The following is a 26023-nucleotide window of genomic DNA, read 5'->3' as shown; positions in this document are numbered from 1 at the left end:
CCTGCCCCCAATCGTACTTAGCTAGGTATGAGGTGCCTCTCAAGCATAAGCTCAAGATGTTATGCATTGTATGAAAAACAATTTTCCTACATTATAAAATTTCTAAATCTTCTTGTGAATGTAGTTGGAGCATCACATCTCAAAGTGACGGGGTGCTTGTTGCAAAGGATGGGATGGTGGTGGAACAAAATTAAGGTAGCAGTCGATTGGCGCAGTGTGGCGCATGCGAGCAAGGTGGGGCTCACGCTTGCCTTGGTGTCGCTATCGGTGTTGTTGCAAGATGTCTTCGACAAGCTGGGTCCCAACTCAGTTTGGGCCATCCTCACCGTTGTCATCATCTTTGAGTATACTGTGGGTAAGTAAAACTACATGGGCTTTCAAATTACATAGGCTTGTTTTACTACATGGGCTTTCAAATTACATAGGCTTGCACTTTCTTGCATTGAAACTTTAAGGAGAAAGAAAGGTTAGAAAGGAATTACAAAGAGAAGCTGAAAAAGTGTAGAAATGAATTATGTCAACAACAAACATGTTTATATAGAAAACATAAAGTCTTTTCAATTTCCAAGCTGCTTTGCATTCACAAGAAGTTTTGGACAAATTCTCACAATATTTCCCACATTGTGACTTACCTCAACATCATGAGCTTCTTTGAGGGAGGCATCGCATACCTAGCTAGGTACGATTGGGGGCATGGGATCGCCGGCCCGGTGGGGGGGCCGATGGTCCCCTGCCCCCAATCGTACCTAGCTAGGTATGTGGTGCCTCTCGAGCAGGAGCTCATGATGTTATGCATTGTATGAAAAACATTGAGAAAGGGGGGGCCGGTGGTCCCTTGCCCCCAATCGTACCTAGCTAGGTATGCAGTGCCTCTCAAGCAACAGAAGCTCATGATGTTATGCATTGTATGAAAAACATTGAGAAAGACTCCGTTTTCCTAAATGAGAAAATTTCTAAATCCTATTATGATTTTGAAAGAGAGAGAGCCATACTTTTGATTGGATCGCAGGAGCCACACTCAGCAAAGGGTTGAACCGAGGATTGGGAACAATCTTGGCCACCTCCCTTGGTTTATTTGTGGACTACATGGCCAACTACATCGGAGCTTCCTTAGAGCCCTTCTTTGTTGGTTTCTCTGTCTTCGTTGTAGGTATACTCTCACTTAATTTATGCTTGCATCGGTCGTATTACTATGCATCGCCACATTTCGTATAAGCTTAGCCCATTTGAATGTCTGGGGGGACTCCACGTAATCCACGTTGGCATACCATGTGAGCTCATCATCATAAGGAGCAAAATTGTTTTGAAAAGTAAAATTTTTGCATCTTCAAGAGGGATTATTTTAATCAACTTTGAAAAAAAATAATGAAGAAAAAGGTGGCATTTTATTCAAAATGTCATGTAAAGAGGAGGGATTTTTCAAATATCTCTTCAAGGTACGTTATACCAAACATCTCTAAAAGATGAAGCTTCTCGGGTTATTTATGCCATAATTCTGAATTTTATGCACATGCAAGCGTATGAGCTTATATTATACGATACATACAAAGTACACGGCCCTATGTATTTCGTCGCTAAAAATGTCACAAGTGCACACAACCCTCTTGTAATGACATTCACTTTATTTTGGGTAACGGTCCGGGAATTCCCGTTCGGGTAGATACAAGAGTGCATCTTCAAACATCACCTAGTCGCAATCAAATCCATGACTCGAGTCACGGAGTTCGAATGCTCAACCAACTGGGCTAGCTCCCATCAACCACATTCACTTAGTCTCAAACTCTTGTAACTAAACATTTTATGGTTTACTCTTTGAAAGCTCCTCTTGATGCCACAGGGATGATGACCACATATATACGCTTCGTGCCATCCATGAAGGCAAAATACGACTACGGGGTTGTCGTATTTTTGTTAACCTTTTGCTTGGTGGTGATATCGGGCTACAAAGTCTCGGACAACATTGATGTTGTATTTGATCGGATTGTCACAGTTATGGTGGGAGTCACTATTTGCTTGCTTGTTAGCATTTTCATCTTTCCTATTTGGGCTGGTGATGACCTGCAAGACTTGGTCACAAAAAATTTTGAAGGCTTAGCCGACTCTCTTGAAGGTTGGTCATTTGTTGCTATCATTTTCATCTATCTGCTCATAAAAAGAGAGAATGCGTGAGTGTGCATACTCATATATCACAAGAAGATTTAGAAATTTTCTTATGTAGGAAAACGGAGTCTTTTCCAGTGTTTTTCTTACAATGAATAACATCACGAGCTTCTGCTAGGGAGGCGCTGCTTACCTAGCTAGGTACGATTGGGGGCAGGGGACCGCCGACCCGGTGGGGGGGCCGGGGTAAGTCACAATGTAAGAATTATTGTGAGAATTTGTCCAAAACTTCTTGTGTATAGACTCACACGCACTGAATAACAAGAGTTCAAAGGGGTTTGTTTTGATACGATACCCTTTGAACGCACGTAATATAGATGATTTCCTATAGGTGGACCCAAGAGACTTTTACTAGCTTTGAGTTATAGTACATAAATAGTTTCTTACGATCTTCCACATGATGTTGTCACAGAGTGCTTGAAGGAGTACTTTGGAGGAGTGCGAAAATCATGCAGTGTACCATCCAAGATATGCAAGGATCAACCTTTTGATGACAAGATTTATAAGGGTTACAGAGGAGTCCTTATTTCCAAGCAAACTGAGGAGTCTCTAGTATGGCATTTATTACATTATTCAAGGCCCCATGTCTAGTAATGGCAATAAGCAATGGATTATTGTAACACACATGCTCTTTTGGTCTTGGCATGCAGGCAATATTTGCTAGTTGGGAGCCAAGAAGAGGGCGTTGTGGATGCACGTACCCATGGAAAGCTTTGGTAGAATTGGGTGCAGTATTGCGACATTGTGCGTATGCGGTGTCTGCATTACATGGTTGCGTACTTTCGGAAATTCAGGTTCATTTCATGTACTCCCCATAGTGATTTTGAATAAAGCTAGAGGGTTAGAAGGCGTTATTATGTAACATAAGCATCCCTATTAATCTACACATATACTTTCTAGCTTTTTTTTTTGCCATATAATTGTAAATGGAAGCTATATTGACTATAAAAAGAATATACAATCAACCTCAAGCACTAAGTGTGCCTTGAGGGGGCATCATTCTAAAAAGGGCTTGCACAAAAACATAGCAGGAGACTCACAAAGAGCTCAGTGCTAAGTATTACCACCCAAGTTGTTGATGCAACTAAGTGAAGTGGATGTTTCCATTCTTTAGCATTAGCAACTATCCCTCTCTTTTATCCTACAACATTAAAGAGCTCAATGCTCTCACTCACTCACAACATCATTTAATTGAGCCACAACATATTTTCTCTCAAATACACTAATGTTCCTAGATTTCCATATCTGTTTCAGATAACACTAGTCTGTAATTTGGGTGAAAACAATAATGCTTGATTTTACAATCCACTCCCTCCCAAGATTATGTCGTTTGTATAGAAACGAATCTTCCAGGTTTATCGTACCCATTTGAAGATTTTTGCAGCCAGACCTTGCATGGCAAGGCAAAAGGCAACTTTTGAGTAGATGTAGGGGATCCTTCAAAACTAATTTTGTAATGAGAGTAACTATCAAAGATGATCCCTCTAGCAAGAATCTTATTCCGAGTTGGGATGGCTTCCCGTAGCATCTTCCATGTAAACATCTTCATGGAGTTTGGCCATTTTTTATCTCCTAGATAATATTTTGTCATAAAATCTGATATCTTACCAACCCAAATGATTTTCTCATATTAAACTGATCATTTAATGTGGGAGAATAAACAAGAACAAGGGTTAGAATATAGACATGTGCTTACAGATCTCTCTCAACACAAGGCCAATGATAAAGGGGTCCAAATGAGAGATGGTTTGTCAAAGAGCAAGGCTAGCTAATGGAGCTTAAAGACCTTAGGGTTAGCTTCATTAAAGACCTCCAAACGTTAGTGTTAAAAGTCTTTTGACCTTAGGTAAGCTAGGACTGTGCTTGAGATGGGAACCCGGCCCAAGCTTGAGGTGCTTGCCGTGCTTGTGAGACTAAGGTGCTTGAGGTGCTTGTTGTGCTTGCTGACTAAGGTGCTTGCCGTGCTTGCTGTGCTTGTGAGACTAAGGTGCTTCTCGTGCTTGCTGACTAATGTGCTTGAGGTGCTTAATGACTAAGGTGCTAAGGTTCTCCATGACTAAGGTGCTAAGGTGCTCCATGACTAAGATGCTTGAGGGGGTAAGGTATTCAAAAGTCAATGCATATTCCACACAAGGAGGGGTGAGCCCTCATTGCAGGGGCTAGAGAGAGAACACATACACCCTCAGTACACACAAGGAAAGCTTGGGTACAAAGAAAGCAAACATGACACTTGTCAAGATCCTCTTCATGTTGTCCTCATGGTGTGCCTAAAGCATATTGGTTGGCCTCCCAAGGGATCCAATGATAATTTAGTTAATTTAATTAATTATTTATGCAATTATCTAGTCCTCTCTCTCAAAGGGAAAAAGGGGACACTTATCTCAAGGCTACCCTTGTTGCTTGATATGCACTAAGCTTGTGATTGGCCAGGCTTGAGGAGGCCCAATCATGTGCAAGATAGTGCTAGAAGAGGGGGTCGACCAAAGCAAGGAGGGGTCTAGCTTGGGGAGTACTCTCTCTCTCTCTCTCTCTCTCTCTCTCTCTCATTGTGTGGGTTGCAAGTGCAAGAGCTCCGTCTCCTTCTCCAAGCTAGCAGAGAAGTTGAGAGCCTACACCAACACTCTTGGCTATGGAATGCAAATCCAACCAAGAGCCATGCTCCAATGCTTAAGCTTGCCATCTTCTCCATCTCCATTACTATGCTATTATGTATGCTAGCAAGAAGAGTGATGATAAGTGAGGAATTATTTCTTTCTCATGAATGTTTCTTCTTCCTCTTCCCTACCCTCATTCCCCGCTAGCTCTCTCCACCTTTGGTGTTTAAGGGACTGAGGCTGGGGATGGTTAATGCTTTTTACAAAGTCTATGTTATGCTCATGATGCATGAATATTTCCATCTTCATTGCATCACTTAGGTCACAAGGAACACAAAGATTGTATTGTACCAAGTCTCTCTTGATGGAAGAATATATAATACAAAAGCCTATTGGAGGGGGGACCGACTCCACATAAATCCAGTCCTCAATTGTTAAGTTCTCTAAACTCTCTCTTGCAAAAGTATTGTTTGCTAAGTTAATTAAGTATTATGGTTATGTTGCTACCGCTAAATAAGTTCACCCTCTATGTTCTCAAAGTAGTCTCACAAAAATGCTCTCTTTAATTCCCTTAATTCAGCTATTCTCAAAATTCATAGGCCATTTCCATCACATATTTACACTCTTCTACCATCACTCTTCTAACCAATCTTCCTTCCATGACTTAATGAGCGGAGTGAACCAACCTACTTTGTTTATTAACTTGCTATACATATCTTGGGTCTTGGGGAGTACAAACACTCTATCTTTTGGCTAATGCAAGGCTTTTCAATCTAGCTCTGTCTCCTAGTCATAGGCATAAGACTTTAGTGCAAAACTTCCAAGACTCTACTAGTCAGAAGCCTTTCGTAGATACTCAAATTATGCTAAATTACTAATTGCTCTGCTTTCTTCCAATTGAGTTTTCTGTAATTTTAAAGTTGTGAGACTTTGGAGCTCCCTTTATTACTCACCTTTTGTGCTACTTCCCTTCAAAAAGGATTCAAAGAACCACTTCCACCCCAAGGGTACCAATGTAGAATGGAGCACCCAAATTATCTGAAAATCTCCTTCCATTCCAAAGCCGGTGCTACTTTGTTGCACTTTCGTGCTATTTCCCCTATGCAACCCCCAAGCATAAGGAAAGTCTAGATAGGCACCAGGTTTTTATCGTGCACTTTAGCCTCCTTCCATTTGCCTCTATGAGAGACAAGCTTTGCTTTGTTGATCATGTCATCCCAGGCCATGACCTCCCATTTCTGCCTTTGATTAGTTAACAAGATGATATTTTAGCACACATGGCTTTTGCATGAAACACAGGGTCCAAAATCCCAATGCCAACTTGGTTCGTGGATCTTGCCACCCATTCCCATTTTTTTCATCGCCAAGGAGTCGTGTCTTAAGTGTTGTTCTTCCATAAGAACATTTGCTAGGTTTCATTTTTTTTTCCAAATGGCATTTGCCTATTTTTGGAATCGATGAGATGTATGGGATCATGAAAGCATTAATCACAGTGATTTTGTAGTGGAAGGGGAGGAGCGCTTACTCCCACATTCTCATAACACAATTGATCTTATTCAAGACCCAATCAAATCTTTTCTTATCCGAAATTTCCATCCCAAGTGAAGCGTTGAGGTGTCTGAACAAATTGCCTTTTGTGAGAAAACTTCTCTTGACTATTCGACGGGGTCAAACGAGTCGCTTTCAAAACAAAATCAATCTTCTTAATATTGCACTTTGAGCTGGAAGCAGTAGCAAATAATTGGACTATCTTGAGATCTCTTCTTAGCATTTATGACTTGGCTTTTATAAAGCACAGTGAATTATCTGCAATAATTTTCCAAGAAATTGTTTTTCCCCTAGCACTAAAAAACCTTCAATTTTTCCTTTCACAACATTGTCCTCGAGTGAGGCTACCGGAGGATGTGAGCCAATTGCAAATAAGAATAGCACGGAAGGGGGTGTTAGCAACAAGCTAACCCATGTAACATTTTTTGGAAGCTTCATTGTAAAAACACTTATTCTTTTGATAAATCGGGAATATTATAACTCCTATTTAACGAGTGGATATTGTAATCTATGATCCAGAGCTATAAGCTTCCAGATTGTATCAGTTAATTCCTGGTTAGAGCTCCCAGATGATTATTTTTTGACCTACGAAATATTGGCTAAGGTATAAAAGCCAACTTTGTAAAGTTTTCTATTAAGTTTTGGATAATGAAATACACAGCGTGAGCTTACGACGCTCTCCTCTCCCCTTCTCCTGCTTCTATCTCTCTTGTCGGTTGTCACATTGCAATGCCGTCTGTTGCGTTGCAACCACAGGTAAGAGCTATACACATTGACGTAACCATATCATGATAAATTGTAGCATTTGACATCGTTGACCTGGGGCCTAAATTCACCACAAGTAGGAATTTAAACTAGAAAATCACAAAGTAAGTCTAGGCGGGGTATTGGGACGTCATTGCTAAGCATTTAGATGTATTCGAGGTCAAAAATGAATAGATAAAAATCTCACTGTCACTCATTGAAAGTGAGATTTGAGACCATAAGTATGTGTGCTTAGGTCTTATATACTTGTCCTAGAAGTTTTATAGCATTTGGATGTCGTTTGATAATGTAACGATCATGGTTTGCTTGCCGAATAGCGACTAGCTTTTAATGACTTAGGTCATTTGAGTGTAGTTTGAGTTAAATACGAGTTGTCTCTTGTTTTCAAGAGATTGACATCCTTTTGTAGCCTCCATGCACTAGTCGTGTCAGCTTCGTCCCATGGATTGACAATTATATTCGTAGTTCTCGCTATGTCTGCAAAGAGTGAGGTTAGGAAACCCATTCACATTTGGCGTCGTTGCCGAGGATGTGAGCCAATTGCAAAGAATAGCACGGAAGGGGGCAGCCTTGCTTAATAGATCTTTTGACTTCAAACATTCCCACAATCCTATTCTTGAAGAGTAGCTTAGAGTAGCTTCCCTTCCCAAGTGTGTGAACTATCCTGCACATTTTGGGTCCAAAGCCCGATGCCTTCATAACATTGACCATGTATGAGGATAAGTAGTTGCTTTGTGAGATTAGCATACTCAATGCCGACCATTGCTACCAAAATATTGTCATAATAAATAGATCTTTCTTTGATGAATCCATGTTGATAAGGGGGGGTGATTACTTTGTTCAACATTGGAGTCAGTCTCATAATGATAACATTAGCACATACCTTGTAAGCTACTATCATCATGAAAAAATGTCGCCACTATTTTAAGAGGGAGCAACAAACTAATTTGGGAATAGTCTCTATCAGCCCTTTTTTCAAATGACATCTACTTGTCCCTCTACTCCAATTCTCATTATCTAGAATCTTCATAAGATGCTCAAAATATCCATCCACTCCATTTCAAAGGCCACAACAAAAAGACCGCTCTCAAGTGTTCGACGATCTGTGATTTGACAAGCAAGATCTTCAAATGGGTCCAAAAAACCTGAAAAATATGATTCTTCAAGAGTGATCTCTTCTTGAGAAGGAAGACGTTAAAAGAAAAGCACTGCTCATTACACAAATCGTGAAATATTGCTACTTTAAAACACATTTGGAAGACAAGGAATTACTATCAGATCTTTGAGAACTCCTTAGAAGTAGCTAAGTTCACAGAGATAGTCCAAGAAAGCAAGGTACCGATCATCGCCATTGGAAAGCAAAAGAACTCAAAGGAGTGAATAGGACCATGAGCACCGCAACAATGGACGTGCAAAGGTGAAAGTAGGGGTGCACTCATGGTCGTGGGGTGGCACACCCATCAACAAATGTATCTATGATCAAGTGGCCATGGTTCGTCACGAGCATGGCAGGAATATGTAATTTTTTGGATTTATCCATATTATCCCCTCACCATTGTGAGTTTTGCACACAAAAAAATTTACAATGCAAGCCATGCTCTCACAATAGTGAGTGGGTAATGTATTAAAGAAAGAAGGGCACCACCCTGAAACTAGGAAAAACAATGGGCCGAGATGGCTTGGAGTTGCCACCTAAGGGGAAGCCCTACCACAACAATCTCCTTGCCCACCAAACCAATCCGAAGGGACAAACCTTTAGCATATGAAGCCCTGGCATCAACAACAAAAACCCATACTGGCTATAACACCAAGATATTACATTTTTCTTTTTTTCTTCTTCTAGGCTTGCACTGGTCGTAGAACTCGAGATATTCACATTATGACTAATGGGGTCAGGGTTATGGTCATGAACAACCTCGCACGTAATACTACGCTCGAGGTCTGCCATTCGAAGGTGTAGTCTCCTGCATCTCAACTGTTGGGCAGTCAGTCTCTTTGACCACCTCGTCTCAAGACATATCATGGTCGACATCCGAGATAATAGTCTCTTTTACCACCTCCTCTCTATTCATCTCCTCGTCGCTGGTCACATCGATCGTTTTGCTGTTACTCTCATGAGGCTTGGTATCTCTAGTGACAAGGCTCCAGGTTGTCCTGACCACCTAACTACAAGCAATGTCTGCCTCGGGGCAGTTCCAAGCATAATGACCAATTTTGTGACATTAATTTGTAATAGGCATTGGGAAACGATGTAAACGCCAACTCGTTCCAAAGGGAGCCCAATCTACCCATATAAAGATCCAAATATTTCGGGATGGGCATGCTCAAGTTCCACAGTAAGCACACCTTTACATCCAAGCCTACTCTAACCCGCTATCGCTTCGGGATGAACAACACTCGACCCAACATAGCATAGAAGCAATGGAGTCCACATGATCCTAGAACCAAATAGGGAGGTTCTTGAGTGTAACCCATACCGGGTAGTAGTCCATAAACTCTTCACTTGGGAAGAACTCGGGCCTCCAAAGCATCACATAAGCAAAATGGGACGCTCCCTAGATGCCTCCTCTGATAACCAAATCTTGAACAGTTTGCTGAGCGACACAGTCTGCCACATAGAATCCACCGCGAACTAGCAAATCACATCTCTGCTATTCGTTCACTGCTGCGGCCCACTTGGGTGGGCATGCCACGGCCCATAAAGTACATGATAACCAAGTGGGCACAACAGGCCTCAGAGCTTTGAAGCGCTACTTTCGGACGAAACTTGGCATGTATCACGTACCCCTCCTCCACCTTATTCTGACTATAATTGAGCACGCTATGCAGCGTTGCCTCAGCCAATGAACGAGGCCCAAAGAAAGAGGGTTCACATCAGGGGAGGAACATACGCTAAGCAGGCTCAAGACCTACCTTGGCTTCAAGGGGAAAATCACACTGATTACATGTAGAAGCGAGCTTATGATGTCCACAGAAGGAAGCGCGCTAAAGGGTGCAAAATACAAAATCACGCTTACTACGTAAAGTAATAATTAGCGTGCTGGGTGGGGCGACCCACTCTCGGCCTTGGCTTGCATTGCACTCACTGGGTCATCCCCCAGCTCCTGCTCAGTGACGTCAGCGACCCACCACCTCTTGAGCGCAGGCCGAGCGCTCTGGAGATTTGGCAGAACTTAACAACAGCAATAGGGTCCTGGCCAGCCAACTCATCTCCACGACCACTCGATCTCCTCTGCTCATGCACTCCCCACCGCACCATGGCTTCATCTAGAGCCTCAGAGCTTATAACTTTTGCTGCACACCACGTCCTGACCTCCTCTTTGGCAAAGATTGATATGTCTTAAACAAGTATGTCTGCTTTTTTAAAAAATCGTAAGTTATAAGCATCTCTGGAGATGCTAGCACTCTCAGGAGGGTAAAGGGGCCGTGCTGCGTCGGGCAAGGGGCGCAGAGGTAAGGGCGAAACGAAGGCGGGGCAGAGCATGAAGGGCTCCGGGCGTGGAGGGTAGGACAGGCGCAGGTATTTTTTTTAAATATATGTGAGGCTTCAATTGTGCAGCGTCGAGCAGCTCTGGCTTCAAAGTAGTGTCGCCTCCATGGTTCGAATCCTCACAATGTGGAGGGCTTTTGCTCCACATGAGGAGAATCGAATGGATTTCAAAGGGATCTGTGAAAGATTGGGGGGCAATATAATAACGAAGTCACCAGTATGTCACAAGCACTATAAACGTTAAATACTATAACTAGCTTGTCCAAAAATAAAGAATGGTACGGTTAGATAGAGAGCGCACATGCGCTCAATCCGGTGAAGAAGTGGTCACTGCTTTCTGCCGGCGGCCATGGTTGCTAAGGAAGAGAGAGAGAGAGAGAGAGCGCTCTAACACAGTGCAGGAAAGAGCTCACCAATGAAGGACCCTCCCTCCAAGCAAACGGTGCTTCACCGCCATGATCGTTAGGACCAAGGGTAATCAGTCCCGATGGCAACGATCAACTGTCGATGGCTTTGCGATTGAACTGGACAAGTGCGTGTGCTGCTGGCAGTGGGCCCAGGGTGATTTTATACCGTTTTCGAGGCCGACGGCACTGCATGTGCGTGCCCTAAGAGCCCCGTCCCGCCTGGCGCTTGGGGGGTAGAAAGCTCCAGAAGAGCTAGCATGTGTGGTCACGCGGGCTACTTGCAGCGCAAACAATGCCTAGACATAACCGCTGTAACCCCTGCAAAAATCCATTCCAAACCAAATATTTGCAGAGCATTCGAGGTGTTGAAGCCAAAAAAGGCATAAAGCAAATAAAGTCGTGCAGACTCATGCGGGGATGATGGTGTAAACGAATCAGACGCTGCCATGGAAAAAGCTCCTCGCGCAAACTACGAAGGTGTTTTCGCTGCGTGACCACACAGAGAGGTTGTGGAGCATGACAGGAAAACTTCCTCTAGCCCCTCGTTGCGTTATGCGGGACAGGGCTCTTAAATATGTGTGTGTGTGTGTGTGTGTGTGTGTGTGTGTGTGTGTGTGTGTGTGTGTGTGTGTGTGTGTGTGTGTGTGTGTGTGTGTGTGTGTGTGTGTGTGTGTGTGAGAGAGAGAGAGAGAGAGAGAGAGAGAGAGAGAGAATGGGGGGCTCAAGAAACGAATGCACAAAGTAGAGAGAATTGCAATTCTCAATACTTAGCATTAGAAACAAGGTGAGAATAGGTTTTTTCCCCCCCCAAACTCACAAATCATGAGTGATAAATGTATTAAAAAACTTGGGGATCCATGCTCCATCCGAGCCATGGCATCTACCAACATCCATACCACACACCATCAGATACATCGGTTGATAAAGGGCGCCACCCTGAGATCATTAACAATAGAAGGGAACAAAGGTTGACTCGGGGTTGCTACCAAGGAGTTAGCCCTGCCATAACACCCCTCAACTACCAAGCTAGTGCATATGAAACATAATACTGATATGAAAAGCCACTAGAGCCTTAATTTTATTTTTCTTTTTCTTTCGTTTAAGTAAACTAAACATATTTGCCATGGTGCTCGAAACATGAACAACATGGCTAATGAGATCAATCTGAGTCAAGGTGGCTTGAATCGATCGTCGTCTCTTCACCGGGAATGATGAGCGATTATGGGTTATCTTGCACCTCTGCCTCCAAACACTCATGACTCTTTGCTAACTTTCCATCATACGGTCTAATAGGCGTGATTGGTTCCTCTTGCATCTCAACTAGTGGGCAACCCTTCTCTTCAGACACCTCTATGAGAGACATGTCCTGTTCTCTGGCCTTGTGACACCCGTGGAGGGCTTGAGCTCTCTAGTAATGCATCTCCAAGTTGTCTCTTGACCGTCTTGTTCTGGACGACTTCTACCTCGTGGCCCATCCTTAGCAAAATGATCAGTTCTGTGGCACTTATAGTAGGCATTTGGAAATGAGTGAAAGGTTATCTCTTGTCGAAAATTGCCAAAACTACCCATTCTCAAATCCGAATACTTGGGAATCGGATTACCCATGTTCCACAGAATGCATACCTTTATGTCCAAGCCTGATCTTACCTGCTACATTTTCGAAATGAAAAGTACCCTGCCCAACATAGCAGCAATGGAGTCCATATAGTCATCAACGAGAGAGGATAGCCCTTGAACTGTCCAAGGGAGGTTGGTGGATGATGCTCTTTGGGTGCTCCCAGACTTGGTGGAGTGTCTGCTATTGGGGGAGGGATCTGCTCGCAGAAGGCTAGGGATGGCTTGAGGGGAAGTATCTTGTTGGCTTGTGCCCTCCGTTGTCGGGGGATATGTGTGCGAAACGTGAGCTGGGAAGGCGTCGGGCCTCTGGCTACGGGAGGTGTCAAAGAAAGAAAACAAAAGCTACTGAAATATATGGTAACCAGTGTAATTATCAATTAATTGATTAATGCTTTGAGTACAACTTAATCCTTAGCCCAGGCCGACTGTTAGTAGCACTGTCACTAAGATCATTTGAAAATTAGGAGTTTAAGCTCCCTTTTTACAAGATTAACCGGGCCGTTTTAACGACACCGGGACTTATAAGGATTAATCAATCTCTAGCTGATGATAGTGATGGAAATTTTCTTCAATTGCCCTTGGATTCTGCAACCTTTAAGTCTGAAAGCGGCCTCTTCTTTCAACTCCATGCTTATCTAAGAACGAGAGAGAGAGAGAGAGAGAGAGAGAGAGAGAGAGAGAGAGAGAGAGAGAGAGAGAGAGAGAGAGAGAGAGAGAGAGAGAGAGAGAGAGAGAGAGAGAGAGCGTGGCTAACCCATCCACATGCACACACGTTTTCCTTCTTCTCTGCCAAAAAAACTATGTCTCCCTTCACTGTCCCCGAAAACTCCTTCTTAAGGAGCATCCGATACCCCTATTTTTTTAGTCCTCCCTCCATCTTTATTTAGCTTCTGTATGGTGTGTTTAATCCTCGATTTTCTCTATTTTTCGCCCCTTTAGATGCTATTCTTAGCTTGCCTTAAGCTCCACGGCTCAATACTTGAATACTGGTATTGGTCTCAGATTTTCAATGTTGTACCGTTAATACTGGTCTCGCTGGTACTAGTGCAACTAGTACTGACTAGGAACAAAGCCCATCGGCTCGGCCGCCCTACTAGTCTCACTGGTATTGGTCTCATTGGTGAGTGGGAACAAAGCCCATCAACTCAGTCGTGCCCACTAGTCTCACTGGTACTGCCCTCACTGTTGTCCGGGAACAAAGCCTGTAGGCTCGGCCGCGCCATTGGTCTCACTGGTACTCGTATCACTGGTGATCGATACAAAACCCATCGGCTCGCCCATTGGTCTCACTGTTACTGGCGCATTTGGTATTATTGGCTCTCGAGATATTGACGCTCGACACACTGGACACTGGCTCTCGAGATACTGACATTGGAACTCGACATTGGCTCTCGATACACCGACGCTCGACACTCTAATATTGAATACTAGAAACACTGGTCAAGGTAGTACTGGAGATACTGGCTCGCTCTCGAGACACTGATGCTCGAGAATGGAGATACTGAAACTCGAGATACAAGCTCCCGAGATACTTTAACTAGTACTACTAGAATTGGTTGGCACTGGTGCAGCTATACTGCTATACTGGTGGCCAAGCCAGCACAAAATTGGCCCTGCAAAACTTCAACTACTGATAACTGGATAACTTGGCCTTCGGTACTGGTCTCCCTGGTACTGGTGTTGGACATTGGACTCTGGCTTGCTAAAGCCACATTTGGCATACATCAACCGTACAAATAGCTTGTTAACAAGCCTTGAACATTGATCAAGGATCAGGTAAGCTTCTATTAAGCTCAATGTGCATCTTCCTGGTATCTTTCTTAGCATGGGAGCGGAGCTGCACGACATCCACCCCCTCTGAACCTGCACAGCCTCTGATCTATGCCAACTGTACTTAAATTTGTATCTTTAAGAGCATTATGAGACTCATCGTCTGATGCATACATATCATTATCTTCAAGAGGTTGATCTGTGTTGAAATATTCAATATTGATTTCACCTTCTTGTTGCTTAAACAACTTAACTCTTTTTCTCGCAATAGGCACTTTAAGCTCAGTGCCATCAAGCTCACATAACTTATAGGTCGCATTGTCATAAACATGAAGTACTACATATGGTCCAAACCATCGTTTAACCATCTTCTGCATATTAGTGTACTGATTCTCCAAGCTACTGTCATATACAAGGACCCAATCCCCATCTTTAATAGCATGAGGTCGTAGTCTGTGCTTACCATCCTTCCTTAAGCTTCACTTTGGCCCGTTCAATATCTCCTTGACGCCTTTCAAGTTGGCGAGTGCGCAAAGCAAGCAAAGTTTTTGTAGCCATACCTTCTTCCCATGGCATTATGGTCCAAGAAATAACCACTTCTTATGTAGGCATAATGGGTTTTTGCCCATACATGAGCTCAAATGGCATAAAACCTGTAACAAAACTATGTGTAGTTCGATCAGCCCATAAAGCAAATGGTAGGAGTTTAGGCCAATCACCAATATGTCCCCGGTATGCCTTTTCTAAAGCTTTAACAATAGGCAAGTGCCCTCTTTAACTTTTTCCATTCCCTTCTGGATTGTATGTTGTAGTGAGAGCTAGTTTAATGCCCATCCGAGCAAAGAAATCACGAGCTTCATCTGCATCCAACTCTCCTCTGTCAGCAGTAATTTTATCAACACATCCATACTTGGAAATAAGATCCTCAAGCAAGAACTTGCATACAGAACTGATAGCTTTGGTACGCAAAGCTCTGCCTTCAACCTGGTTAGTAAGATCTTCTCTGGCAAGAACAATATACCTCATCTTCCACACTCCTACTGGCATTGTAATAAAGTCCACCACCCACTTGTAGTGCATAGCCAGTGGATAAGTGGGATGCAATCCATCTCGATGTGGCACGTTAGAATACTGTTGGCATACTAGGCATGTCTCCACAAACTGAGACACATCTTTATACATACCTTTCCACCAGTATCGATCCTTAATCTTGACAAAGTTACCTAGACTCCTCTGTGTCCATCCCATAAAATTTCATGAAATTTTTTGATAACCTGATGTTGAGTTGCTTGAGTCACAAACAACCCATTGCGGTACCCCTCCTGGGCGCTTTGGTTGCTTCCATAAATGTCCATCCTTTAGAAAATAGTAGTAAACCTTCTTCCTGATCCTTTTATACTCTTGATCCGTCCACCCTTCATGCTTAGTAAGAGTGCTAAGGTAGCGATCAATCAAAAGCCATTCTCCATCATAGAACTCCTCAGAAAATACCTCAAAAATATGAGCAATATTACCGCAATTTGCATGTAGATAAGAAGATCTGTAGAACTTCAAGCCAACATCTCTTCTTCATCTTCAAATCTAGCCCTTGAAAGCATATCTGCAATATGATTATCTCTACCTGCAATATGACAAAACTCAGGGTTAAGAGACTTAATATGATTATCTCGTGTAAGCATCTCTTCTTCATCTTCAAATCTATGTTGGAATTAGGGTTGCAGAGAAACACACACAGCTTGGAGAAGACGAAGGAAGCTCAAGGCACACAATAGAGAGTGTGTTACTTAGTGTGCAATGGAAAGATAGATAGCCCTAGAGTGATGGGCGTATATACAATGCACGGGGGAAAAAACCTCCTAAAGAGGGAAAAAATGCCCCGGCGGTCCTAGTGTGTTCACACACATCACTACCACATGTATATGGTAACAAATCCCCCCTGGAGTGATGCGGTGAACGAGAGCTGGCACATGAGTAAAGGGAAGTGCCATGCCCTGAGGACAGGATCAGTCCACAAAGGGGAGTAAGCCCAAAGCTTTGCGGAAAGCTTCAAGCTTCTCACGAGACAATGCCTTTGTGAAAAGATCTGCAAGGTTGTCCTGTGTTGGCACATAAGCCAAGCTGATCTCTCCTGCTAAGAGCCTCTCCCTGACATAGTGGTAATGCACCTCAATGTGCTTTGTGCGAGCATGAAAAACTGGGTTCCTCGCAACTGCCAATGCGCTCTGACTGTCAGTGTAGATAGTGTTGGCAGTGTCCTGTCCAACACCCAAGTCAGCCATAAGGCGTCTGAGCCATACACACTCAACCGTAGCTGTGAAGACTGCCCTGTACTCAGCCTCACAACTCGAAGTGGCCACAGTAGGTTGCTTCTTGCTCAACCATGATATACATGAGCTGCCAAGCATGAAACAAAAACCACTTGTGGACACTCGCGTGTCAAAACAACCAGCCCAATCTGAGTCCGAAAAAGCATGTAAGTCTGGCGGCAATGATCCCCCCTTGGGATAAAACAAGCCAAGATGTAAAGTGCCACTAAGGTAGCGGAAAATCCTCTTGACAGCCTGCCAATGCTTAGACCCTGGGCTATGCATAAATCTGTTGACCTGTGAGACTGCAAACTGAATATCCGGCCTCGTGTTGCATACATAAATGAGGCAGCCAACAGCAGTTTGGTAAAGAGTGACATCAGCAGGATCGCCAGCATCATGTAGACTCAACTTCAAACCTGTTACCATGGGAGTGGCAATAGGTTTGCAATCCTCAAGTCCAAACTTACATAGCAATGTCTCTATGTAACTTTTCTGACACAAGGCAATACCACCATCACACTGCTTAAACTGTATACCCAAGTAATGATGCAATAGCCCCAAATCTTTCATCTTGAAAGTAGCATTCAAATCAGCCTTAAATTCAGCAATATGTCTCTCATTTGGTCGAGTGATCAGCAAATCATCAACATAAAGAACCACAATGAGAAATACATCATCCTCACGCTTTACATACAATGTGCTTTCTGTTGGATTGTTACGAAAGCCTCGTTTAACCAAATGAGTGTCAGCTTTCTCATACCAAGCACGAGGAGATTGCTTCAGCCCATACAAAGCCTTTTTACATTTGCACACTTTGTCCTCTTGTCCTTTTATGACAAAACCGCGAGGCTGCGTTACATAAACTTCCTCAAATATGTCACCATTCAAGAAAGCAGTAACAATGTCTAATTGATGTACATCCCAACCAAAATGAGCTGCCAATGCACATAGAAAACGCACAGTAGTCATACGACAAGTGGGAGCAAAAGTCTCTTCATAATCTATGCCTTTTTGTTGTGCATAACCCTTTGCAACAAGTCCGGCTTGCGTTTCAACTTGTAAACCCACTTCGTACCAATGGCCTTTTTGCCAGGAGGCAAATCACATAAAGTCCATGTGTCATTCTCTATAAGTGTATCATATTCTGATTTCATGGCAGCAATCCAATTTTCTGAATTTTGTACTTCATCAAAAGACAGAGGCTCCTCAACATCATGTAAACTAGACACAGCCAAAGCATAACAATCTGATGCATAAGATGCATGGCGAGAGCCTGAACGAGTACGACTAGATAAAGGTGCATCCAATTTACTGTCACGCAAAGTGTGCACCAGCCATTTTGGCATACCTCTAGCCTGCTCATTTTCTGCCCTTTCCTCATCAAGTACATCATGTACATCTGCATCAGTGATAGGCTGTTCTAAAACATTTTCAGAAACCCCCATAGGCTGTACATTTGCCTCATTGGAACTTACATTCGTATTTCCACCACTGAAAAGAGGCAACAAAGTGTCATAAATGTCGTGTGAGCTTACATTACTGTCTCTAGTACATGACAGCAAGGGCTGAACAGAGTCTTCCACAAACACTACATCCCGTGAAACCAGAATACGTTTTGTTTGCGGATGATACAACCTGTAACCTTTGCTTTCAGCACTATAACCAACAAAAATACATTTGACAGTCTTATCATCCAATTTTCTACGCTGCACTTGTGGCACCAAAGCATATGCCAAACAGCCAAAAACACGCATGTGCTCAATAGAAGGTTTTCTATCATGCCATGCTTCATATGGAGTAATAGACTGCAAAGCTTTCGTAGGACACCTGTTAAGTACATAAGTGGCACACATGATGGCCTCAAGCCAAAAAGAATGCGGCAAATCTTGACTTTTGACCATACATCGTGCCATTTCCGTTAGTGACCTGTTTTTCCTCTCAGCAACACCATTTTGCTGAGGTGTATAAGGCACTGTACATTGGCGTTTTATCCCACGACTAGCCAGAAATGCATTAAATTCATGAGACATATACTCCCCCCCTCGATCGGAACGGAGGGTGCCCATAGTACATTTTGAGACATTTTCAGCCATAGCCAAAAATTGTTTGAAGCACATAAAAACTTCGGACTTTGCTTTAAGCGGAAATACCCATGCATGCGTGGAGTAATCATCAATGAAAGTCACGAAGTACAGGTAATTGCCCAAGGACGGAGTTTGCATGGGCCCACAAACATCACTATGCACAAGCTGCAACCTGCATGTGGCCCTAACTGAACCATCCTTTGGAAACTTAGAACGCTGCATTTTACCCAGAATACAGCCTTCACAAACATGTTTGACAGGTGCTTCAAGAGGCGGCAAAGAAGCAACCATATCAGATTTCTGCAAACGCAGCAAACTGGCAAAATTCAAATGACCAAAACGTGCATGCCAAAGTTTTGCATCTGAAATAGCCCTTGAATCTGCAACAGCATTTGCAAAATTTTGTCCACACTTGTCATACAAAGTGAGCTTATACAGCCCACGGCACAAAAGCCCAGATGCAACAATTTCATCACCAAAACTGAGATCATGAACTGTACATCTGTCATCCACAAATTTGACTACAAGTCCAAGTCTAGCAAGTGCGGATACAGACAAGAGATTCTTCTTGATCCCAGGTACATAAAGTGCATCAACAAGTGTGAAGGAACTGCCATTAGCAGCAGTGAGCACAATCTTTCCAACTCCCTGAACTGGATAAGAGGCGTTGTTGGCACAAGTGACTGAATTCCCATGAGGGACAGACTTGAGAGAGGTAAACAATTCACGATGTGAGGTAATGTGCTTTGTAGCACCACTGTCGAAATACCACACATGTGAATCTGCAACAACTGACAAGCATGCATCATGGACAGCAGGATTGTAAGTGCACTCTGCGCTAAAAGCCCATTCTGCATCAACATCAGCATCACAATCTCCTTTCACAGAAGACTCAACAATGGCTGCATTTGTAGTGGAACCAGCATTTGCAGTGGAACCACCCTCTTTCTTCTTAGCCTCTTTGGCCTTCAACTTAGGACACGACTTGATCAAGTGATCATTGGCTTTACAATAATGGCAATGCATCTTCTTTTTGCCCTTATCGCCAGAATTGCCAGACGAAGTGCTGCCAGCAGAAGCATTAGGAACAGAATTTTTGCCACTCGCAGCAGAACCATAAGAAGTGGCTGCATTACTGTTACCACCCTTTCTTTGAGAAGCAATAAAAGCCTGTTCAACTGCACGCTGCCTAGTCCTGTTTTTTCTAGAAAGTGACTCTTGCAACAGCAATGTGCATAATGCATCAAACTTGACAACTTCAGGATTTCCTTGGGTCATCAGTCTCCAAGTACTAGCAAAAGTCTGGTAGGAATCTGGTAAGGCATCAAGAACAGTCTGCACAAGGGAACTGTCCGAAATGACTTCACCTGCAGAAATGAGTTGCTCATTGATATCCTTGACACTAGCAAGGAAAGTGTCCATATCATCTTCCTCATGCATAATCTTCGACTCTAGCTCTTTACGCAGCAAAGCAATTTTAGCCTCATTGCGGCTTGCATAAAGACCTGCTAGAATATCCCAAGCCTGTTTTGCAGATTTTGCTGAACAGATGTGAGGAATAATGGTGCGCTTCACAGACAACGCAATCAATGCATGAGCCTGTGCATCCTTAACATCCCAACGAGCTTGTTCTGCCGTAGGCAAAACAACTCTAACAGCTGCAATCCTTGCAGCAAGACCTGCAACATCCTCAATATCGCCTACATCTTCAGAACCAGGACGTACATCAATGCCCTGCACAATGTTCCAGACACCTTTTGACACAAGAACATGTTGCATCATATAAGCCCACATAGGGTAGTTGTCCCCATCCAACCTGTCCTCAGCAGCAAACATCTTGAACACATCTGTGTTGTTGTTGTCAGCCATGGTAAATGCTGCACCTGATGTGAAAACTACCCGAAAATAGGAGAAATGGAGCGGGAACAACTTGTGCTATATAGCACAAACCGTAGAAGACTATAAGGCACCTGTTATGCAGAAAACGGCACTGACAGAAAATCTGCACAAAATGACGAAATAGCCTGTGTAGTACTGCCCGTAGTGGAAACGGAGGCCGAAATGATCCCAAATCAAAATTCTGAGCAGACCGAACTCTTTGAGCTTTCCCAAAATATTTGTCGACCTGCGAACGCTCGCCAAAGCTCACTGAAATCGGAGAAAGTGAGCAGGCGTGTGCTGGAGCAGCTGGCGACTAAGCCCGGGAGGACGTGACCTGCTCTGATACCAATTGTTGGAATTAGGGTTGCAGAGAAACACACACAGCTTGGAGAAGACGAAGGAAGCTCAAGGCACACAATAGAGAGTGTGTTACTTAGTGTGCAATGGAAAGATAGATAGCCCTAGAGTGATGGGCGTATATACAATGCACGGGGGAAAAAACCTCCTAAAGAGGGAAAAAATGCCCCGGCGGTCCTAGTGTGTTCACACACATCACTACCACATGTATATGGTAACAATCTAGCCCTTGAAAGCATATCTGCAATATGATTATCTCTACCTACAATATGACAAAACTCAGGGTTAAGAGACTTAATATAAGCTATCCATCATAGCATGGCAATGTTTGAAGTAGAGCAGTTGGCAATCATCCCTATCAATGGCAAGCAATCTATCTCTACCACGACTGAAGCTCCAATAAAATACTCTTTATTAGACCTTAGAGCAGTAGCAACACCCCAAAGTTCTCTCTTAGCCTGTGGGTAACCTCGTTGACGAGCATTGAGCACCTTTGCTCCAAATCAAATTGCATACTTCATCATCATCTTGACCTATAGTCCACCCAATACCTGTCGTGCTAGTGTCGACTGTTAAGATTACTGGCCTTCCACATTTGTAATCAACCTCAAGGTAGGAGCCTCGAGAAGCATTTGCTTTAGCTTCTTGATAGCCTTCGTATGGACTTCTTCCCAAACAAACCTCTTTCCTTTCCTTAGCAATTGATAAAGCACTTCTACAACATGAGCAAAATGTGGTAGCCAAATAAGATTGAATACACATGCACCTAGAAACCAACGAACTTCAATAACCGAAGAGCATGTTTCCTTCATCTTTTGAATAGCTTCAACTTTAGCTAGACTCAACCTTCTACCTTTTGGACTGCACATATGCTCCACAATTAGAACCTCTTTAGCAACAAAAGTTGATTTTTGCACTGAAATTGTTAACTTCTTCAAGCGTGGATAAAATAACATCACAGTCAGCAATATGTTGAGCAACAAGCCGTCGACACCCCCTCTGATCTTTTACCTCGTCTTTGGATCCTTCTTCACATCCTTTAATTGGTAGATCATCAATGAAAGGCATAGTAACATGAGGGATAAAGTCCCTTAATACCTTATTCATACCAATCATCATATGAGCTACAAAATTAGTAGCACCTTGTGGCAGAGTGCACATCCTTACCAACCCGAGAGGTGTGCGCATTGTAGTAAGATCCCTGCTCTCCAAAGCTAACTAAAGTTGATCATATCCATAGTAAAGATCACCCATAGAGTAGATTGATCTACCTGAAAAGGCCTCAACAAATTCATCCACGATTGGGCCAGTACCCACATTGCAGATTGTTACCTTGTTAACCGGCTGCATGTCCTGTATGAACCTTAAAGTACCATTTTCCTTTGGAACAGTGAACCATCAATTGGAGTATGGCATACATGATGGTTCCAAAATTCCCATTTGTATCTTCTCATTAAGAAATTCAATAAGTTTTGGCAAGTGAGCTTTAGGAACTGAATGGGGCGTAAGCTCCACGGCATGTGAGGAACAGTGAATATAACCTTAGGTGAAACAACACTTGGGTCACACACCCAATCTCACTTGGCTCAAAAGCAAAAGATTTACCGTATTTTTTGAGCATACCCTGAAAGCACTTGATTTCCTCTTTGTTGAAAAAACCATCTTCTCCAACCTTCAGCTATTGCTGCAATGTCTCCTTAGCAAATTTATGCCCAATATTCTTTGGATCCCTGAGCATAGGTTGTCGAGAAGCTTCTTTGATCACCCTTTCACTTCCTTCTGGTAGAGGTGTAGCCACTGGTCCAACTTTCTTTGCAACTGTCTTGTACTTCATCTCTACTTGTGCTTCAACTACTTTACCCAAGTCATCTTCAATATGCATAAGTGCCTCGCATATGTCCTACTCTTCATATATGTCCATTGAGTGCACTTTAACAACTTCAGTTCCACTTTGTAACCTTTATTGCGAGATATCCTCAAGCTCTGACATAGTGTCAACATAAGAAATCTCTTCGAAGATTCCTGAAATCGCATCATCTGGTTCAAGCACATCACATTCCTGCAATTCACTTCGAATACTTGAAACATATTGTTTCTCCCACTTAGATAAATCATTCAATTTTCTATAAGATACTGAACCCTTAGATGTCAATCCCGAAAATCCTGAAGAGAAGGTTGATCTTTGCGAGAACTTCTCCTCACTTGTACCATCATAGTCCCGCTTTATAGTGGCATCCCACGAAAATCCCGAGCAAATCTTTCTTTGAACTCTTTGCATATCTTTGGCGTTGGACGATCACGTAAATTGTCTTTCTTCCTATCATGGTCAACACATACAATCAAAAATTTGAACCTCGAATCCTAGGATAAGTCAAGCCATCATCAAGCACCTTGGTTTCCATCCCCACAGCCGTAATGTAGGGCTATCCTAAAATCAGTGGGTAGGAGGAATGCTTCTGTATAAAGAAGTTTTTCTTATCACAGACATCCCCAATAGTTACCTTGACATTTGCACATGCACCATAAAGATTTCCTGGAAGCATGTTGGCAGCTTGAATCCACCACCCATGGTCCACATCAATAGGCCACTTCCCCTTTTGGTGCAAATTCTTTGCCATCAGATTGATTTTTGAACCATGGTCTATAAGGGCTAAGACCCGCTTCTAAATGTCGCCAAGCTTTACCACAGTTTCTATCATTGCTCTTGCCCAATGAGTCCTTGAAAAGTGACTCTTGGGTATAGTTTCTTGTCTTCCCCGTCATTAAAAATGCATGTTTCTTACCTTGGGTACAATCGGGTTTGAAACCACCATAGACTTCGACTCATCTTCTTCAAGATCTGCCAAATATTCTTCATAATCATCCATAATTTTTTTCAATGTATTGAACCACTTGGCTCTTAACTGATTCTGGCTCTTGCTCACTTGGTATCTGTCGCTTCTTTTTTATAATATCAATGATCTCATCATGGAACTCGAGCTTGGAAATTCCCAAAATATCCCCCAATGTGAGATCCACTTTGCTATTCACGATTCGCTCTTCAAAAACCTTCTTCCAAACTGTAGCCAATTCAATATTAGATTTAAGCTTATACGAAGGCCCCTTAGACTTACCTTGCTTTTTTTCCTTTGGAGCCTCCTCCATCACCACTTTAGGAGCGGGCTTAGGAGCAGGCCCAAGCCCTTCCTCTTTCTTACTGTTGGATCTTGTTGGCCTTTTTGATGTCCCAGCAACCTCTTCATCCCTTTTTTGCTTCTCTTACACCTTAGCTTCATTGGCTTGAGCTTTAGCAATATATGCATATACTGAAAAAGAATCTATTGGATCAGTCCACCCAGTAGCTTCCCAAATTGAATTCCCTACCTGTCATAACTTCCCATATGCTACCTTACCTGCTTCTGTTGTCTTTAAAGCATACGGCCACAATTGGCCCTTTACACCTATGCCCTTTGCCCATATGCAGCTGCTTACACAAGAGCAACATTATGTTGTATTTCGTCCCCACTAGCTTCTTCATGCCACCCTTGCCAAAGTTTAAATGGAGCATCTCTTCTGTTGCCCTGAGATGAATCTTCCTGTCTTTCCAAAAAACCACATTCTTCTTGTAAGCTTCATCAAACTCATCAAACTCTTTCACATACCTATGGTCTTCACTATCACACCACATGCATCGATTATCCCAACCTTTGCGTGGTGGTTGTTGTTTAGGCTCTGAAGTAGACCCCTTTGCAGCTAATCCTTCCAGTTTAATAGCCTTTAAATTCAGTTCTCAAATTTAGTTCAAATTCGAGAACTGGCTCCTCCACCTTAGGTATTGCAGAGGATGGCTTCTCCTTAGTTTCTTCTTACACAACGTCCATGATGTCTGCCAGAATCATCTTATCAACTCTCTTTTGCCGTTTCACTATCATGTTTATTGCTTTAGTGACTATCTTCCAATCAGACGTTAATCCCAGTTCACCTGTTGGATCCTTCAGCAATTGTACCAAACCTTTTTGAAGTCGTTGATCAGCAGCTTGAATAACCAATTCCACCTTTTGGTCCTTCATCGAACGCTGCTCCGCTGTAGATAGATGGTCAAATTTCTTTTCAAATTCCTATAACAGCTCTCGTGCAGACAGGTCCTTATTCTTTTTCTGCACCCACTTCACGAAGCTTTGTCTGGTCACCCTCTGAGAATCTTCAAGGTATTACTCCTCCTGCAACGCCTTCTTAAACTCCTGCCAATCCGGCATGTGAACCGTCCGAAGGTCTTTAATCATGGCCCTCAGTTCAGGTACCACTATCAAATGAAACCCATCTATTGCATTTTGGTTATCAATTCCGTTATCTTCCATAGATTTCTCGTAGAGGTAAAGAATTTTGAAATATCTCGACCTTCAAAGCGCTGCAATTTATTTGTAGCCGCCTGTCGAGCTTTATGAATCCTCTCTTGCAAATTATACTGCTACTGGGCAGCGTGCTGTTGTTGCATGTACACTGCAAATTGTTGTATCATCTACTGCATGGCTGCCTGTTGTGGTGTAGACATATCCGTTAGTCTAAATCTCCCACCCTGGCTCGGCTCGCGTCGTGTTCACCAAGTATGTCTGGGGATATGTGTTCAAAATGTGAGGCGAAAATGTATCGGGCCTCTAGCTGTGGGAGGTGTGAAAGAAAGAAAACAGCAGCTACTGAAAGATCTAGTAACCATCGTAATTATCAATTAATTGACTAATGCTTTGAGTAAAACTTAATCCTTAGCCAAGGCAGACTATTAGCAGCACCGTCACTTAGATCAACTAAAACTTAGGAGTTTAAGCTTCCTTTTTACAAGATTAACTAGGCTGTTAACGACACCGGGACTTATCAGGATGATTAATCGATCTCTAGCTGATGACGATGATGGAAATTTTCTTCAATTGCCCTTGGATTCTGCAACTTTTAAGTCTGAAAGCAGCCTCTCCTTCAACTCCATGCTTGTTCGAGAGAGAGAGAGAGAGAGAGAGAGAGAGAGAGAGAGAGAGAGAGAGAGAGAGAGAGAGAGAGAGAGAGAGAGAGA

The 26023-nt window shown here is 43.0% G+C and overlaps 1 protein-coding gene across 5 annotated transcripts in view; it reads left to right on the top strand.

Annotated features, from left to right (window-relative positions):
• The window catches only part of LOC147456082 (aluminum-activated malate transporter 14-like), a 39756-nt gene that overhangs the window by 1379 nt on the left and 12354 nt on the right, over positions 1-26023 (top strand). For 4 of the 5 annotated variants that reach the window (XM_086515398.1, XM_086515397.1, XM_086515396.1 and 1 more), the window contains 5 exons: positions 125-355; positions 1010-1150; positions 1838-2110; positions 2573-2712; positions 2811-2954. In XM_086515398.1, the coding sequence (XP_086371524.1) occupies positions 125-355; positions 1010-1150; positions 1838-2110; positions 2573-2712; positions 2811-2954 (929 nt within the window). The remainder of the gene's footprint in view (positions 1-124; positions 356-1009; positions 1151-1837; positions 2111-2572; positions 2713-2810; positions 2955-26023) is intronic. The other variant, XM_086515400.1, reaches the window with a different exon arrangement.

The sequence above is a fragment of the Adiantum capillus-veneris genome, chromosome 6 (assembly GCF_014529385.1).
Source record: "Adiantum capillus-veneris isolate H3 chromosome 6, ASM1452938v2, whole genome shotgun sequence".
Lineage (NCBI taxonomy): Eukaryota > Viridiplantae > Streptophyta > Polypodiopsida > Polypodiales > Pteridaceae > Adiantum > Adiantum capillus-veneris.
The sequence above is the reverse complement of the archived record's forward strand: the minus strand, read 5'-3'. Positions and strand labels throughout refer to the sequence as shown.